This window comes from Engraulis encrasicolus, chromosome 6 (assembly GCF_034702125.1).
Source record: "Engraulis encrasicolus isolate BLACKSEA-1 chromosome 6, IST_EnEncr_1.0, whole genome shotgun sequence".
In the NCBI taxonomy this organism is placed as follows: domain Eukaryota; kingdom Metazoa; phylum Chordata; class Actinopteri; order Clupeiformes; family Engraulidae; genus Engraulis; species Engraulis encrasicolus.
Genome location: NC_085862.1, coordinates 50,094,322 through 50,109,882, shown reverse-complemented (window position 1 = coordinate 50,109,882; position 15,561 = coordinate 50,094,322). Strand labels below are relative to the sequence as shown.

The window sequence follows — 15,561 nt, the reverse complement described above, 5'->3', positions numbered from 1 at the left end:
CATAAATATTTATAGGCCACATGAGTTAAGAGGAATTATGTCATTGAAGATTCCAGTTCTTACAGCACATAAGAGGGGTGTTCACAGGAAACAACTAGTGGTCTGCTAAATTCTTCTCTATGGAGAAGCAATGTCCATCCACCAAGCCCCACCAAGAGCAGGTCTGCTGCTGCCCCCACCTGCCCCCCCCCCCCCCCCCCCCCCCCATGCGGCCCAGGCCCAGGGCTCCAGAGTGACAAACATAAACAGTGCAGCGGCTGTGGCTATGGCTGTGGCTGTAGCTGCACTGGAGGAAATTACCTCCCAGAACCACTGGCACTGGTCCAGCACAGACCCACTCATCTGTTTTCCTCTGGACAGGGTCTCAAGGCAGCTCACCAGTCAGTACAAGGGGGAGCAGAGAGAGATCAGGAGAGAGAGGGCGAGAGAGCAGGAGAGAGAGGGGGGGCAGAGAGAGAGAGAAAGAGAGGCAGAGAGAGAGAGAGAGAGAGAGAGAAAGAGAGGCAGAGAAAGAGAGAGAGGCAGAGAGAGAGAGAGGCAGAGAGAGAGAGAGAGAGGCAGAGAGAGAGGCAGAGAGAGAGAGAGAGGCAGAGAGAGAGAGAGAGAGAGAGAGAGAGAGAGAGAGAGAGAGAGAGAGAGAGAGAGAGAGAGAGAGAGAGAGGCAGAGAGAGAGAGAGAGAGGCAGAGAGAGAGAGAGAGAGAGAGAGAGAGAGACAGAAGGAAGGAGAGAGAGCAAAGGGGAGTGAGAGAGACAGAGACAGACCGATCAAGACAGACAGAGAAGAGGGCGGGAGTATTGGGCAGAGGGAGGGAAAGAGATAGCAGCTGAACCAGCGAGCCAGCATTGAGTCAAGCAACGAGCCAATGAGAGGCGAGCATGAGAGAGGAGTGAGGGAGTACGAGGAAGCTCATGAGGGAAGCATGGTTGAGAGAGAGAGAAGGGGAGATGGAGTAAGGGAGAGAAAAAGAGACAGAGACCAAGGGAGGAGAGAGAGAGAGAGAGAGAGAGAGAGAGAGCGAGAGAGCGAGAGAGAGGGGAGGGGAGACGGAGAGAGCAAGAGAGAGAGGAGGGGAGAGAGTGCGCAAGAGAGAGAGGAGGGGAGAGAGTGCGCAAGAGAGAGAGGAGGGGAGACAGAGAGAGCAAGAGAGAGACGGCGAGCACACGCCTGAAAGTTTTAAACCTGTGATCACGCTAGGTGATGCGAGGCAGGACTGGGGATACTTCCAATGTGCCAGGACAAAGGAAATTCTTTGACAAGGAAAACAGTAAAGTGTGAAGAGAGATTTGGGATTTTATTGTTTACACTTCATTGACCAGACGATTCGTCAGGACTGGGGTGATGCGGTATCCTTTTTAAAACCACTCCATTTTGCAAAGCCATTTTGCAAAAAAAAGGACCACAGGACGGAGAATAAATACTCTTTCAACACTCGCAAGCTGAGGGCAACACACACTTATCTTTGGGATATGGAGTCCGAAAAACACATAAATATTTGACATGTTAAGACCTTCCCCACACGCTGTGGGAACAAATGGCCACAAGTCCATTGGATATATGAAGTGACTGGACCAAAGGGATGAAAAGGAACAGATTTGATTACAGGTAGGAGGACAAAAATATACTATTGCTACAGTACCCTACCTAGAATGAAAAAGTGAAAAAGACCCCTTCATAACGCTTTAGAATTGTTAGGGTCAATTAATTGTGTTGAAGAAACTGTTGTAGAAGCTTATGGCATTATACAAGTAAAAACAAATTCCAAATCAATTATAAAATTAAGAATAATATATTTTTTAAAATGTTCCCATATGTCTGAAGTGTTCCCATTTACACCAGTCCAGATCGTAGGATGTATGCATTTACATGTTTTGCTCATTATCCCTTTCATTTTCATTATGCTAAAGTACCCCATTAAGCTCAGAGAATATTTCATGTTATTAGTCCATACGTTTGATTGCACCACTAGTACAGCAATACTAAAAACAAATACAATTTCATGAAAATAATCCTCTTTCATTTGTTTCACCTACGGCCCAAGCTCTAAAATAATACTAACAACATTCTACCTCCGAAGAAAATGACCTCTAGCATTTTCAACCACCTTACGGTCGGTCTCTCTATCCAAAAAAGTAAATGCATAAATGAATAAAGCGCTTTCATAGGATACAAATCCATCATAAAAATGTATAGGCAAACGGACCACAGTCAGAAGCAATTAGGCAGGGAAGTGACTGTGTTATCAGCGCTGGTCCTGTGGTCTGGAGCACATACTAATGAGGACACAGGAAAGTGAGATTATCATCTGGTGCAAATAACTGTCACCGTCTCTTATGACCATGGCAGTTGAAGAATAATGTGCAGTTACATGTGGGAGAGGGAAGTGTCACCGTGACCAAAAAGTGACAGGAGAAAAATGCTACATTTTTTTGCTTCTTTGTTCTTGTTCTTTCTCTTGACACTTCTCAGGAAAGCTACAAATCGCTGCTCGTAAGAGACCAGGATGGGGCCTGCACCTTCAAGATCACCATGACGGAGAAAATGCAGGCTAAGAACCATCAGAGTTCTGAAGACACAAAGTCACCCCTAATGGATTACTGCAGCCGTTTTTGAATAAGATCAGAGAGTGCAGAAAGCAGAAAGCAATCACTCTCTTAAGGGGAGAGGGGGCACTTGCATTTTGGCCCTTTTTACCGCTGACAGGAAAGAGCCAGAAGCCAGAAGGGGGCTGTCATTTGCGAGCCGTTTTCTGCCACCACACCACACGCCTCCCTCCGTGCCTGCTACCCAATCCCCTGAACGGCGTACGTACCCCCAAAAACCCCTACCACCCCCACTCCCCAGTCCCGAAGGAGCCTCGTGAACATGCTGGCAAAGTTTGTGGAGACCTCCAGAACAGAGCGCCTCCGTCTCCACTCCTGCGTCCCCGGCCAGCCTACCCCGGGCCTCTCCCCACCAGCCGCGGCGCCATGTCCCAAAGAGAGCAGGTCTCACTCCTACAACAGCTGCTCCAGCTGCCCGACCACAACAGCAGCAGCAGTGGGGGTGGTGACGGCGGCAGAGGAGGGGGCCCTCTGGACTACAACATGGAGGGCGATGAGGAGCCCTTTCCTCTGCCTCTGCGCTGGGCCTCACTTCTCATCATCCTGGTCATCATCCCCACTATCGGGGGCAACATCCTGGTCATCATAGCCGTGTCGCTGGAGAGGAAGCTGCAGAACGCCACCAACTACTTCCTGATGTCCCTGGCCGTGGCCGACCTGCTGGTGGGGCTCCTGGTCATGCCCCTGGCTCTACTCAGCGTGCTCTTCAGTAAGTGGCACTCACCCCACCCCCACAGTTCAAAATGACGCTTTTGCACACCTCTGTAGTTGGACAGGTGCGTAGGATATTATCCCAGTGGGGTTGTCATTCAAGTGTTAAGAAATCCTGCACACTGTCCATGCCACCAACAAACTTTAATACAACGTTTCGGTCATCAGACCTTCTTCAGGTAAAAAAACGAAACGTTAATTAAAACGTTATTAAAAGTTTGTTGGTGGAAAGGACAGAGTGCGGGATTTCTTTACACTTGAATTCACACACCCCCCTTGTTGTTGACATAGCTTAGCACCCCTACTTTCTCTCCCTGCACCTTACCACGGTGTGGATGACGGCAGTGTACAATTAAAGTGGATCGTAATCACTCAATTGTGAGTGACTGTCCTCTGCTAGCCATTAGCTATACCCTTCGAGCCATCCTTGCTATACTGTTTATGTAAACTGACATCATTCTTATATATTGTGATTGGAGTTTATAGCACAGCCTGGTTTGGAAAGACCAGTTAATTCATTACCTCTTTCAGCAGACACACGAGCCTGCAACCTAATAACAAAATGGGCAGCAAAGTTCGGCTCATCCCCTTCTGTGTACATAATAAATAAAGTGTATTTACTTGAGATTACAGATAGATAATGAGAAAAGAATATGTAAATATTACAAAGCTCAACAGAGCTTAAATTAAAACATTTTAGAAAATATACTGCTGACCTAAATAAAAAAGAAGTTAAACAAATTTAAGCAAACGAAAATAAAATAAATAAACCACTAAAGACGAGTGTAATTACTTGGGCCCCACTGAAGTCTGTAACTTGCTGACCCAATCCTGCCCATTCCTCCGCCCGATAAATCTGTACATAAACATCCCCTCATCCAGCCGAGGAACTCACACGCATACTTACAGCGGCACAAAGATCAGATCGAACCCAAGACTGCAAAACACTGCCTCCGAAACATTACAAATAGCCAAGCCACATGTGCGTACGGCGCACAGCTGTGCTTCAAATGCAGTGGAACTGAAAAGCATAACTGCCGAATGCTTCTGTTGTGCATTTGTGATCCAGGTTCATTACTCCTCATCAGTTCATTTGCACGTCATGGGCTTCACTGGCATCAATCACAGGAGAAAGATAATAAGGGTGGACTTCTCAAAAGAATAAGAAAGGCAAGGAAACCATGTGCCGTGTCTCAAATAGAACAATGCAAGGGAAACTTCTAGGAGAGGAGAGGTGAGGGGAGGAGACGAGACTTACTGCAACCTCAATCCAATCCATCTCACTTTAAAGTAAGTCACCACAAGGATAAAGGAATACAGGGCAGAAACACTAAATACACTGCATATGTCCTTATCTGGTTGGGAATCAACCTTGGAAATAACAAAGCCAGCCTGTGCGATACTACACTATACACACAGAGACACAGAGACACACAGACGAGAGAGGCCCTTCCATATGAAATGTGGCTAGGGGACAGAAAATAAGTCTGCTCCACTGGAATACTATACAGACTGCACCAATGAGAAGGGCAGGTCAAGGGAACCTAAATAGACATAAACAACTGTAGTGCTTTCACTAGGCAAACGTGTGAAGAGTAGAGAGCCTTAAGCCCGGTGTGCCGAGTGGCTTGAAGGGTAGGTGCACACACAAACATCCGCAGCTGAAGGAGCTAAGACAGGAGGAAGGCAAGGCAGGGGAAGAGAGGAGAAGAGAAGAGTGGGCTTTACATCACTGCTGAAGGTAGTGGAGACAGGCATCACCAGAGTTGAGCAAAGAACAAAAGATCTGTCAGTCAACAGCAGGAAAGTCAACGAATTGTAGTGCTCAGACCACCATGAAGTCTGTGAGAGTGAAACTACAGCCACAACTATGGCACACAGGTTACACAACATGCACTGCTAATTTAAATTCTACTCATTTGTACGACTGTTTGCAAAAGTGCCTTGTCAGTTGGATTTGATGGAATAAACTGTGACCGTATACACTTGTTCAGTTGAAAGTGATAATTGGAATGAAGATTTGGACTCCTATTGTACATCAGGGAGTTAAAGATGGTGTCATCATTTTGACAGCCCATTTCACAAGTGAATAAACGCCTCATTTCCAATGTGATTACGATGCAAAAACAAAGCCAGGCCACACTTTTGAAGCCCTGTTCTCATTACGCCGTTTTCCACAGGGGTGATTTAGGAAATAGATGGAAATATGGGAGCCAGCTTACACACACTGACCAAATTGGTGTTTATCTTTGCAGAGGCAAGAAATATTTACGCTTGTGCATTTCCGCTTAGGCAGCAAACGATTTGCTGTTTTGACAGGACCAAAACTGAAATGAGACAAAACGCTGTGTTAGTCCTAAAAGCCCTCTTGGAAGAGTCAACAGTACAGCTCAAAAACAGAGCTGAGATCAGCACGGAGAAAATGGGCTCAATCTGTGTAATTCTCTATAATTGGTCTAAACAGACAGAAAGGACCACAACACCACCACAACAGTTCATCTGCCATCTAATGTCTTTTGCTTATTGCTTCAATGAGCCAATTAGGATGACTGACAACTTTCATCAAATATCAAACCGGTACAACAAGTACATCCAATAGATCAATGCTAATTTTAATTTAATAACACGCAATCCAAGTTTGTCCAAGTCGGAATGATTTCCATATACAGTCAACTACACAACATCCACTGACGCACTGTGAATCAGGTCTAGGAACATCGGAGGACTTTAAGGGCCAGAAATAGCTACAATGGAAAGAACAACAAATGTTCTCAACAACTGTAATGTTATTTGATTATTTATACTGAGTGAGTTTGTATTTCAATTTACGCATTATTGATTCTTCCCCAAACACAAAATGATGCTTTCTGTCAACAATTCTGAAATGATATTAATAAAATACTAATGAAAATGACCGCATAAGCAAAGCTTATAAAATAAATAAACGGTAAACATTGGATGGTGGATGCAAAAGATCTCTACATACTTAAATAAAACTACTCACGAGAGATTTTCTTTACCATTGTCAAATAAAGATAAAATGGTCAATTTATTTGCCTGATTGAAGAAATGCAGTCAATCAGGCTACAATTAGGCAGCTTCCTTCAACACTTTTATGAAATGTAAAGCCCTATCCAGGTAAAACAGAAAGGTCTAAGCTGGTCTGATGTCCAAAAACAGGAGAGAGAAATGTTAAAGTTCAACCGACCGGAACTGTGAAACAGGTCTACGTGACCAGACTTTGTGAAAAACCAAAATTAACATCTACATGCATCCAACATACTTTTTCCAGGACTCAATCACAGTCATTTAAAAGATTTTGATTCAAAATACTTGCATGAAATGCGCTAAAGAAGCCCAAATAAAGCTCACCATATCCACCTACATGTAGCCTGGACCTCAAAATACACAATGCCACAAGGACAGCATATCCAAAAAATGAGGAGCAGTGACAGTGTGTGCACGCCTGGAGACTCTGCAGGAGTCCTTGTAGGTATACAGACAAATGGGATCCCCAAACACGCTAGCCCATTTCAATCATTCAATCATTGCTCAGGCTAAACTCCTTTGGCTAATGGAATGAGGACCTCCAATCTGTAGAAGGCAAGCACAATAACCAGAGCAAACAGTGCAGAGGTAGACCGAACGTCTTTTTATAAATCCTGTCTACCCTGTAGAGGGGCTGACTGGACAAAATACTGCTCTACGTTCGAACAGGTTAGACTGTGAGGATTCTCCTCACATTACAACTCATGGACTTTCGTCACCTTAAGAAAAAATGATTATGGTCCTAAACAATATTGCAGACAAAAAAAAGTTTAATGAAAGTGATGGCTTATATCAACAAATGACAGTTCTCCCATGACCAGCACTGTTTGTACAACCATTAACATCCATAATTTATAATTGCCTCAGAGCCTTCATTAAACAGTTTGTTATCATTTCTCTCCCTCTCTGCAGACTCGTCCTGGCCCCTTCCAGAGTTTTTGTGCCCCATTTGGCTGTTTCTGGACGTGCTCTTCTCCACCGCCTCGATCATGCACCTCTGTGCCATCTCCCTGGATCGCTACATAGCCATCAAGAGGCCCATACAAGCCAGCCAGTACAAGTCCCGCTCCAAAGCCATGGCCAAGATCGCACTGGTGTGGTTCATATCCATCGGTAAGCATTGCCAGGGATTGGACTAAGGAGGGAAAGAACACATATGTTCCTTTTCTCTCCATCAGGGGTGACTAATGATTTCAATTAACTCTGAGGTCTGTCATCAACCCAGATTATGTTTAGGTCTGTCCATGATGGAACTTCTTAGGGCACCAAGCTGAGTTATGGCTGGGACATGCATCTACAAAAGCAGCCTATATAATCGGACTCCTCTTTAAAAAGTTCAAGCAACACAGGTTGCCGTTTTATATGAACACATTTGCGAACCCATGCACAACACATTAAACTTGACATTTAAAGAACATGATCTACGTCTCACAGAGGGAGGGGGGGGAGCAATGGCCTCGGGTCTTGCAGCAGGAGATGGCGCTGCATCGAGAAAGCTGGGAACAGCCATGTGAACGTTTGCCATGTTCCCCTCACAGGTCGGGGACCGTAAACAAGACGACATTTAACAGCAATGCTTCAGGAGAACTTGAGAGTTATGAGTGCGAATGAATGGTTTCCAATCTGAATCTTTGAGCATCTCCCCCGTACTAACAATACAAACAAACTGATGTGACAGTGATGATTTGGATGGAGTTCATTACGCAGATCAACTTTCTGATTCATGGATCTTTCCCAGAGCTTCCCACCAAAATTGTCTACATAAAAAAAAAAATCATTAATCACCAAGACCTAGGTTTCAAAGACAGGGTTTCTACTGCCGACTGACTGACCAATGAACCCATGTTTATATTGGCGCAATGATCTTCTTTTAATGACACTCCTCTTGGTTACACAATGGTTTTTAGTGGGGAAAAACAAAATTAAACACCTCGCGAGCCATGCTCGTTAACATCTAGTCCAGACAATTACCCTTGGCTGAGCTTTGGGGCTTGGCAAGCCTGCGGTAGGGTAGTGCAACGCCTTGGCTTTCAAGTCTTGGCGGTCACAGACTACGCCCCTCCAAGGCCGAGTGAGCCCTATGCTAACACCGTCAGGAGAACAACACGTGCCTTGCTCCATTTGTCTGAGCTACTTTCACAAACAGTAGTAGCCATCCTTTGCTTGCTTGGGGTGACCTGGGTTACCCTTCTCCAGTCCTCACATAAAAATGTTGCCAATGTCAGAGTAATGGTCACTACTGGGAGCAATGTAAATGGGGAAAAGTCTCTTGACCCGGGGATCCACTGTGAACATCAGAGGTAGTTAATCAGGGAGTGACTATGAACTTTGGTTTATACATTTCCCTACAGTATTTGAAATGATTTTTTGAATATCTGTGGCGGAGAGGACATTTTGCAGCTACAACTGTCTGTTAGTGACTACTGATTGTATATCAAACATAACAAGGGAGACGCATTTAAACTTTTAAAAATACTTTCAGCAGTGTCATTTTATGACTCTCTCTTAACATTTTTCATTTATTTACAGGAATTGCCATGCCGATTCCCATAAAGGGCCTGAAGAACTTCCATATTCCAAACAACATCACCTTCAATCAAAACCACACGTGTCTGCTCAAGCAGGACACTTTCCAAGAGTTCATCATGTTTGGCTCGCTGGCTGCTTTCTTCATTCCACTGACTGTCATGCTGGTCATATACCTGCTGACCATCCAGGCCTTGCGAAAGAAGGCGTACCTGCTTAAGTCACGAGCGTCACAGAGGTACTCCAGGCCCACCATTACCACGGTCTGCCAAAGGGATCAGCAACCCAACTCCTCTCCCCCTGAGAAACTGACCATGCTGGAGGGGGGTACCAAGAGGGACCGAGCAGCAGGCAGCCCGCCCAACACCCTGACTGGACACGACATCCCCATGCGCAGGATGTCTACCATGGGGAAAAAGTCCATGCAGAACATTAGCAATGAGCAGAGGGCGTCCAAGGTGCTTGGCATCGTCTTTCTGCTCTTTGTGGTCATGTGGTGCCCCTTCTTCATCACAAACGTGACGGCGGTGCTCTGCAAGAGCTGCGACCCCAGAGTGGTGGGCCGGCTCATGGGCATCTTCGAGTGGATTGGCTACGTGTCGTCGGGCGTCAACCCGCTGGTTTACACGCTCTTCAACAAGACGTTCCGGGACGCCTTCGCTCGATACATCACGTGCAACTTCACCGGGGCGCCGCGGCCCCCCAAAGAGGACCAGAGCAAGCCTCTCAATCACATCTCCTTTCGCTCCTCCGTGGCGGAGAACTCCAAGCTGTTCATGAAGCACGGCATGAAGAACGGCATCAGCCCTGTGAACTACCAGAGTCCTCTGCGGAGGAGGGCGCCACCTATCCAGTCCTCCGCCACCGTTCTGCTGGACACGTTATTGCTCACGGAGAACGAAGACTGTAAGCCGGACCATGAGCATGTCAGCTATGTGTGACCTTCCCAAGACAAAGGAGGTCATTGTATGCAATAAGGAATAATCGGCTTTTGAGAAGAAAATACGCTTTTTTGAAAAAAGAAGAAACAATACTACTAACAGTATTTGTTCTGAGTGCCATGTAAAGCCTAGTAAGCTTAAGTGGCTGATTGGATTGACATATTGTTGGAATAAAATGACGTGGGGACCTGACCTCTATGTCGACTCGATAATTTCCAGAATGGGAAAGAGACATTTGATTTCGACAATCAAAACAGAGACAAAAATAATTTGTCTAACAGCATGGATCTATCTTTTGAGCCCTATATGTATACAAGAATTATGAATGTCACATTTGTTTTTTGTGCCAATAAGCAAAATATTTATAATTTGCCTTTATTGAAAAAGCTTCTGAATTGTATTTTTTTTTCATTAAAAAAGAAAACAGCCAGCTGATGATTGTAGATGCTAAGAGAGACAAAGATGTCTTAGGGCAGGCTTTGGTGTTCTTGCCAAGTAAAACAAATAAAGGTTACAGACAAGAGAGAGACACTTCAGTATTTCACAGAGAACAGCCTTGAAAATACGTGCCAAGTTGGGATTGCCATAACACAGACGTATTTGTTATTAACGACTGTTTATTTAAGTGTTCATAATGAACTGCCGCGAAAGCGGTGGTGGGAAAGACATACTGCGGATTTTCATTCCTCTTCCATCCTGACTTGCAAGATAGAGCAGACTGTAGGTGAGGACGCAAACTAATAACCAAAAAACATCTTAAGTACTAATCCAATCCATCATGGGGCGTGGGCATGTATAACAGACATGCCAAGTAATAAAATCATAACAGGCCCTTCTCTGATGATTAATCACTTTATGTAGCAGCGTAGTAAGAAAAATCCATCAGAAGGCTGCATAGTCTATCTATGCAGAAGGATTGCGGGAAGAAGCAGCAATATACTACCATACTCCATCAATGGTGTCTACTGCAGGTCAGGGGAAAACACTTGGTATTTCAAAGATGGTTGAACTACCTCACATATTTTCCATTAACAAAAAGTACCACGTCTTAGCAATATGCACAGTTGGACCATCAAATTTGACAGTGTGAAGCATGTCTCAAGGCAAAACAAATGTGCACGTGCGCACGCACATTCACACCGCATTTGTAGGCTGTAAATAAAATGGCTAATATCCTGGCTTTGCCTTGGTTCATATGAGAACAGCAGGCTACTTCATAGTTATCTCCTTGACATGACAGGGTAACACTTTAATTTTAAAGTATGTGAGACCGTGTTAGCATAGTGTTAGATTTTTCTTACAGCCAGTTGATGAAGGTCCATCACAAAGCCATTTTTGGGCTTGAATTAGTCTGCACAGTACCCCAAAAGAACAGTTACATAGGGCAGAGCAGTGCAGAGCAAAGCAGAGGAGTGTGATGGGTGAAACCATGTCAATGGAAGAGGACTGAGGCTTTGTGAGTGGAATAAGTTACATATTATAAAGGAGAAGAGAAAGAGGAACGGTGACGGTGAGCGCATTTTGCAATAACCTTTGGCACTGGGCTTGAGCATTACGTGAAAGAAAAAAAGTGAAAGCCCATTGGGACACTCCAACTCCCATTGTCATTGTGACACAGCACTCCACAGCACACAAGTGAACACTGCACACAACGAAATTGCATTTATGCCTCACCCGTGCAAGGGGGCAGCCCTCAGTGGCGCCCCATGGGGAGCAGTGCGGTGGGACGGTACCATGCTCAGGGTACCTCAGTCATGGAGGAGGATGGGGGAGAGCACTGGTTGATTACTCCCCCCACCAACCTGGCGGGGTCGGGAGTCGAACCGGCAACCTCTGGGATGCAAGTCTGACACCCTAACCGCTCACCCATGACTGCCCTATGATAACGTACTTAACACATCACTACCAAAACCAAGTCAAACCATGGATAAGCTTTGAGAACAGTGCTTCATGCATCTCAGCAGAAACTAAAATACATGTACTTATGTGAGAAATTGAAAGAGGGTTTCTTTTTTGTAAAAGGGAATCTGTGAATTTGTAGCCACTTCCAAGCAACATAAAAATTAAATCTTCAATTAGCATGTCCTAATATTGAGTGATGACATAATGTAAAATGGCTAAACCTACCACCTTACACCACAATGCAGACCAAAAACACTTTCAACACTAATTGATTGTAAAGAAACAAACACTGGTGTCCTCCAGCCACCAACATGTCCCCTGACATGTTAACCACCATATTGTATCAGATCTTGCCAGTCTCTTGTGTCAAGGACAAACGACATCTAACAAACAATGTTGTATTATGCAGCAAAGAACTAAACTAGTCTCATCATTGTGTATCAACAGCATCTTGCAATACCAGTCAATACAGTACATAGTAGGACATGTCAACTTAGTGTGAAGATAGGGCACAGTTGTAATATAAAATAAATTGACAAAAATCCATCCATTTGGAAAAGATCTCAAAAGAATGGAAGGAAAGTCCACCTTGTGTACACGAGCGGACTGTCCAGGCAAACCAGTACAGGCTCCATAGGCCGTTGAAAGTATGATAGATTCCTTGTGTAAAGTGACCTCTGGTGGCCACGGGAAGTAATGCAAGAGGATCTGGTGCTGGAGTGAGTGGGCAAAGTCATGAGAAGAGTTGGTCTTACCTGAACAGGATGAATCCAATGGACTCTACGGCAGCTCTCCTCACATCGTCATTAACGTCACTGACCTGTCAGATACAAAACAGCCAGCATAAAAAATAGGTCACTCTGCAAAACTATAAACTAAACTCACTCCATTTCATCTCTTCAATCGGCAGAACCAACTTAAACCATTAAAAAAAAAGGGGAAAAAAGAGTGGTTGTACTCTCACCATGTCTTATGATTGCATCAGTTCAAGAAAGACCAGTTTATTTAAACATTTGAATGAAAGATAAGCAGTTGACAATCAATACAGGCAAAGAAGCTCCTGAAATAAGGCCAGTCGTTTGACGACTGCATTCAGGCTTCGGCCGTGTGATGCCAAAGGTAATATAACGCTGTTTGTATAAACCCCTGTATCTGTTTATTCTTAAGCCTCCCCTCAAGTGGCAGACGAGTGTGTGTGTGATAAGGGGAGGTGGTGGTGGTGGGGGAGAGAGAGAGAGCGAGAGCGAGCGAGAGAGAGAGAGAGAGAGAGAGAGACCGAGAGAAAAAGAGGGATAGAGAGAGAGAGGGCGATAGAGAGAGAGAGAGAGAGCGCGCGGGAGATGGGGGAGGGCGCACGCGCGCGAGAGAGAGAGAGAGAGAGAGAGACCGAGAGAAAAAGAGGGATAGAGAGAGAGAGAGAGAGAGCGAAGACTTACGGCCACGTGGAGCAGGCGACGAATGGCCTTGTTGTTCCCGGAGCCGCAGTAGGCCATGGCCACTGTGTACATTCCCGAGCGCCGCAAGATGGGGTCCTGGAGCCACGAGGACACAAAGCAGAACACACCTCAGGGACACGTCAACACGTCACACACACACACACACACACACACACACACACACACACACACACACACATGCACACACACACGCGCACACACACACGCACACACACACACACCAGAGGTAAGAACGGGTAAAAAAATCCAAGCCCGAACCGACATGGGCCCATGGGAATTGGGCCGGGCCCGGCCCGAGGCCGACTAATTATTGGATGTGTAGGCCCGAGCCCGAGGGAAGCCCGAAATTTCAAATTTTATTTATAAGGAGGGGTGATCTATGATAACAAATCAAAGCCCTTAAATTAAAGCCATTAAAGTATTTAAGTTAAGTAAGTTAAAAAGACTGTATAAACATGCAGGCCATCTTTTATATTTCTGTGTATGCTGCACTGCAGTGCACAGAGGTTACATTAAGCGATAATCCATCATTGACGCTTTTTTTAAGAGTTGGCGGAAAATTTTAAGGGCGTCCGTCATTTTGACCGGCTGATCATTGGGCCATAAGCCACAGCAGCAGTACGACCTTAAAAATCTAGGACGAATGATAATAGAGATGATTGACTGCCACCACTTTTGCCAGGACAGCTTTTTGAATGTCTGATCAGCGACGAGGTGCCAGTCTTTTTGCTATCGTATGCAAGCAAAAGGCCACATTGACACTCAGCGAAGCCAACGCACGTTTCTGTAGCATTTTCAACAATCAATTGGAAGTTTTTCCACACCTCACTCTTACCGGTGTGGGGTTTCCTTTTCAGTTCCCCTGTCTTTAGTTTATCCTTCACTTCTTGCTGTTCCATATTATCGGGATCCTGGTCAAAATCATGCAGACTTGCGGAGGAAGATAATTAAGAGGACAGCGTTTACGACACGTGAACAAAGCATGCTCTGGCTCTGCGCTGCGGCTCCTTTTAAACAGCAATTTCAGCTCCTTCTCTGTTTTATCCAAATTATTTATTTAATAAAAATTATTCATTGATCTAGCATCCATGCATAGTTTTAGTATATATTTTATGAGCACATACATAGCCTATTTATTTATTTAAAAAAAAAAAAAAGGAAAAAAAAAAAAAAAAAAAACTGTCAACGATAGAGAAGCCGAACCCGACCCTACCCGAACGTAATGAGTGACATTTCAGGCCCGACCCGACCCGAAATTGGCTCGGGTTCGGGTTCGGGCTCGGGCCTGGGCCAAAAATCATAGGTCTAACACACACATAGGCAGGGATGCTGTACTGCTCCATACACACACCAAGTGCAGTCACACCTAGGCTAATTTGTTTGACTGCATGCGTGTGCGTGAATTGTCTCCATATGCCCAGTCAACTGAAGGGTATGGTCTCACAGCATCATCAAGTTTACATAAAACACAGACCGAGAAACTAGTGCAGTAGTTTAATATTTCCTAGAAACACTGAAAATAGGGCACTGAAATATAAAAAACCTGAAAAACACCTACATGTGTGCAATTGTGTATGTAAAGAAAACGCAAAATAGAAGTGTGGGCCATCAATCTTCGGCATCTTGGGAAGCATAAAGGAAGTAGCTTGCTATTGCCAAGTGGACCAATCACAGCGGCCGCTCTTCGCGGTCGTCTGCCAAGCTTCTCAGAGTAGTTGACATTTTTGGAGGTGCACGCTGTGTCTCTGTGACAGGGTTGATTTACCGGGGCACATGCTCGGCTCCGCTTATGAGCATGAATTGGGTTTTAATCAGAGCATACATTTTGGTTCCCTCTTGCCTTTGCCGAGGCTGTCGATGAATGTGCCATCTTCCAAAAAGTACCTTGGACTAGTAGCTCTGTGGGAGTAATGTAGGTGTTTCTGGTCTGCACCTCGTCTCTGCTGCAGAGGCATTCAAGTGAGTGTTGGAAAAGCAGTGTCCATCTTAGACAAAGTACCTAGCAAGAGGAGGTTTTGGGAGAGAGCAATGCAAACATTTTTGACCCGCACCTTGTCTCTGCAGAGGCTCTCGATGAGGGCGTCGGCCTCCTCCATGCGTCCGTACATGACCATGGCGATGCCGACAGCCAGGCCGCGCAGGATCTTCTCATGCTGCGTCTCCTGGGCGTATCCCACCATGTCTTCGATGGCCTGCGCTGACTTGGAGCCCAACATCACCAGGCCCAGGGCCAGACCCGCCGCCTCACCTGGGGACGGAGAAAAGAAAAGAAAAATACACACACACACACACAGTATCAGTTTATTGTATTAGGGACAATGTAAAAATTGCAAACTTGTGCATTGTACCAGCGTTAGAATCAGGCTAACATATA

At 45.2% G+C, this 15,561-nt stretch overlaps 2 protein-coding genes across 3 annotated transcripts in view; one reads left to right on the top strand and one right to left on the bottom strand.

Annotated features, from left to right (window-relative positions):
* The window catches only part of psmd1 (proteasome 26S subunit, non-ATPase 1), a 65,350-nt gene that overhangs the window by 38,555 nt on the left and 11,234 nt on the right, over positions 1-15,561 (bottom strand). For both annotated transcript variants that reach the window (XM_063201855.1, XM_063201856.1), the window contains exons 14-16: positions 15,239-15,435; positions 13,167-13,262; positions 12,486-12,550 (exon numbers count right to left, since the gene is read on the bottom strand). In XM_063201855.1, coding sequence (XP_063057925.1) covers positions 12,486-12,550; positions 13,167-13,262; positions 15,239-15,435 — 358 coding nt within the window. The remainder of the gene's footprint in view (positions 1-12,485; positions 12,551-13,166; positions 13,263-15,238; positions 15,436-15,561) is intronic.
* htr2b (5-hydroxytryptamine (serotonin) receptor 2B, G protein-coupled) lies at positions 1,115-11,377 on the top strand. Its single transcript, XM_063201869.1, has 4 exons — positions 1,115-1,604; positions 2,469-3,311; positions 7,274-7,474; positions 8,891-11,377. The coding sequence occupies exons 2-4, from the start codon at positions 2,969-2,971 to the stop codon at positions 9,826-9,828; spliced, it is 1,482 nt and encodes a 493-aa protein (XP_063057939.1). The 5' UTR covers positions 1,115-1,604; positions 2,469-2,968; the 3' UTR covers positions 9,829-11,377.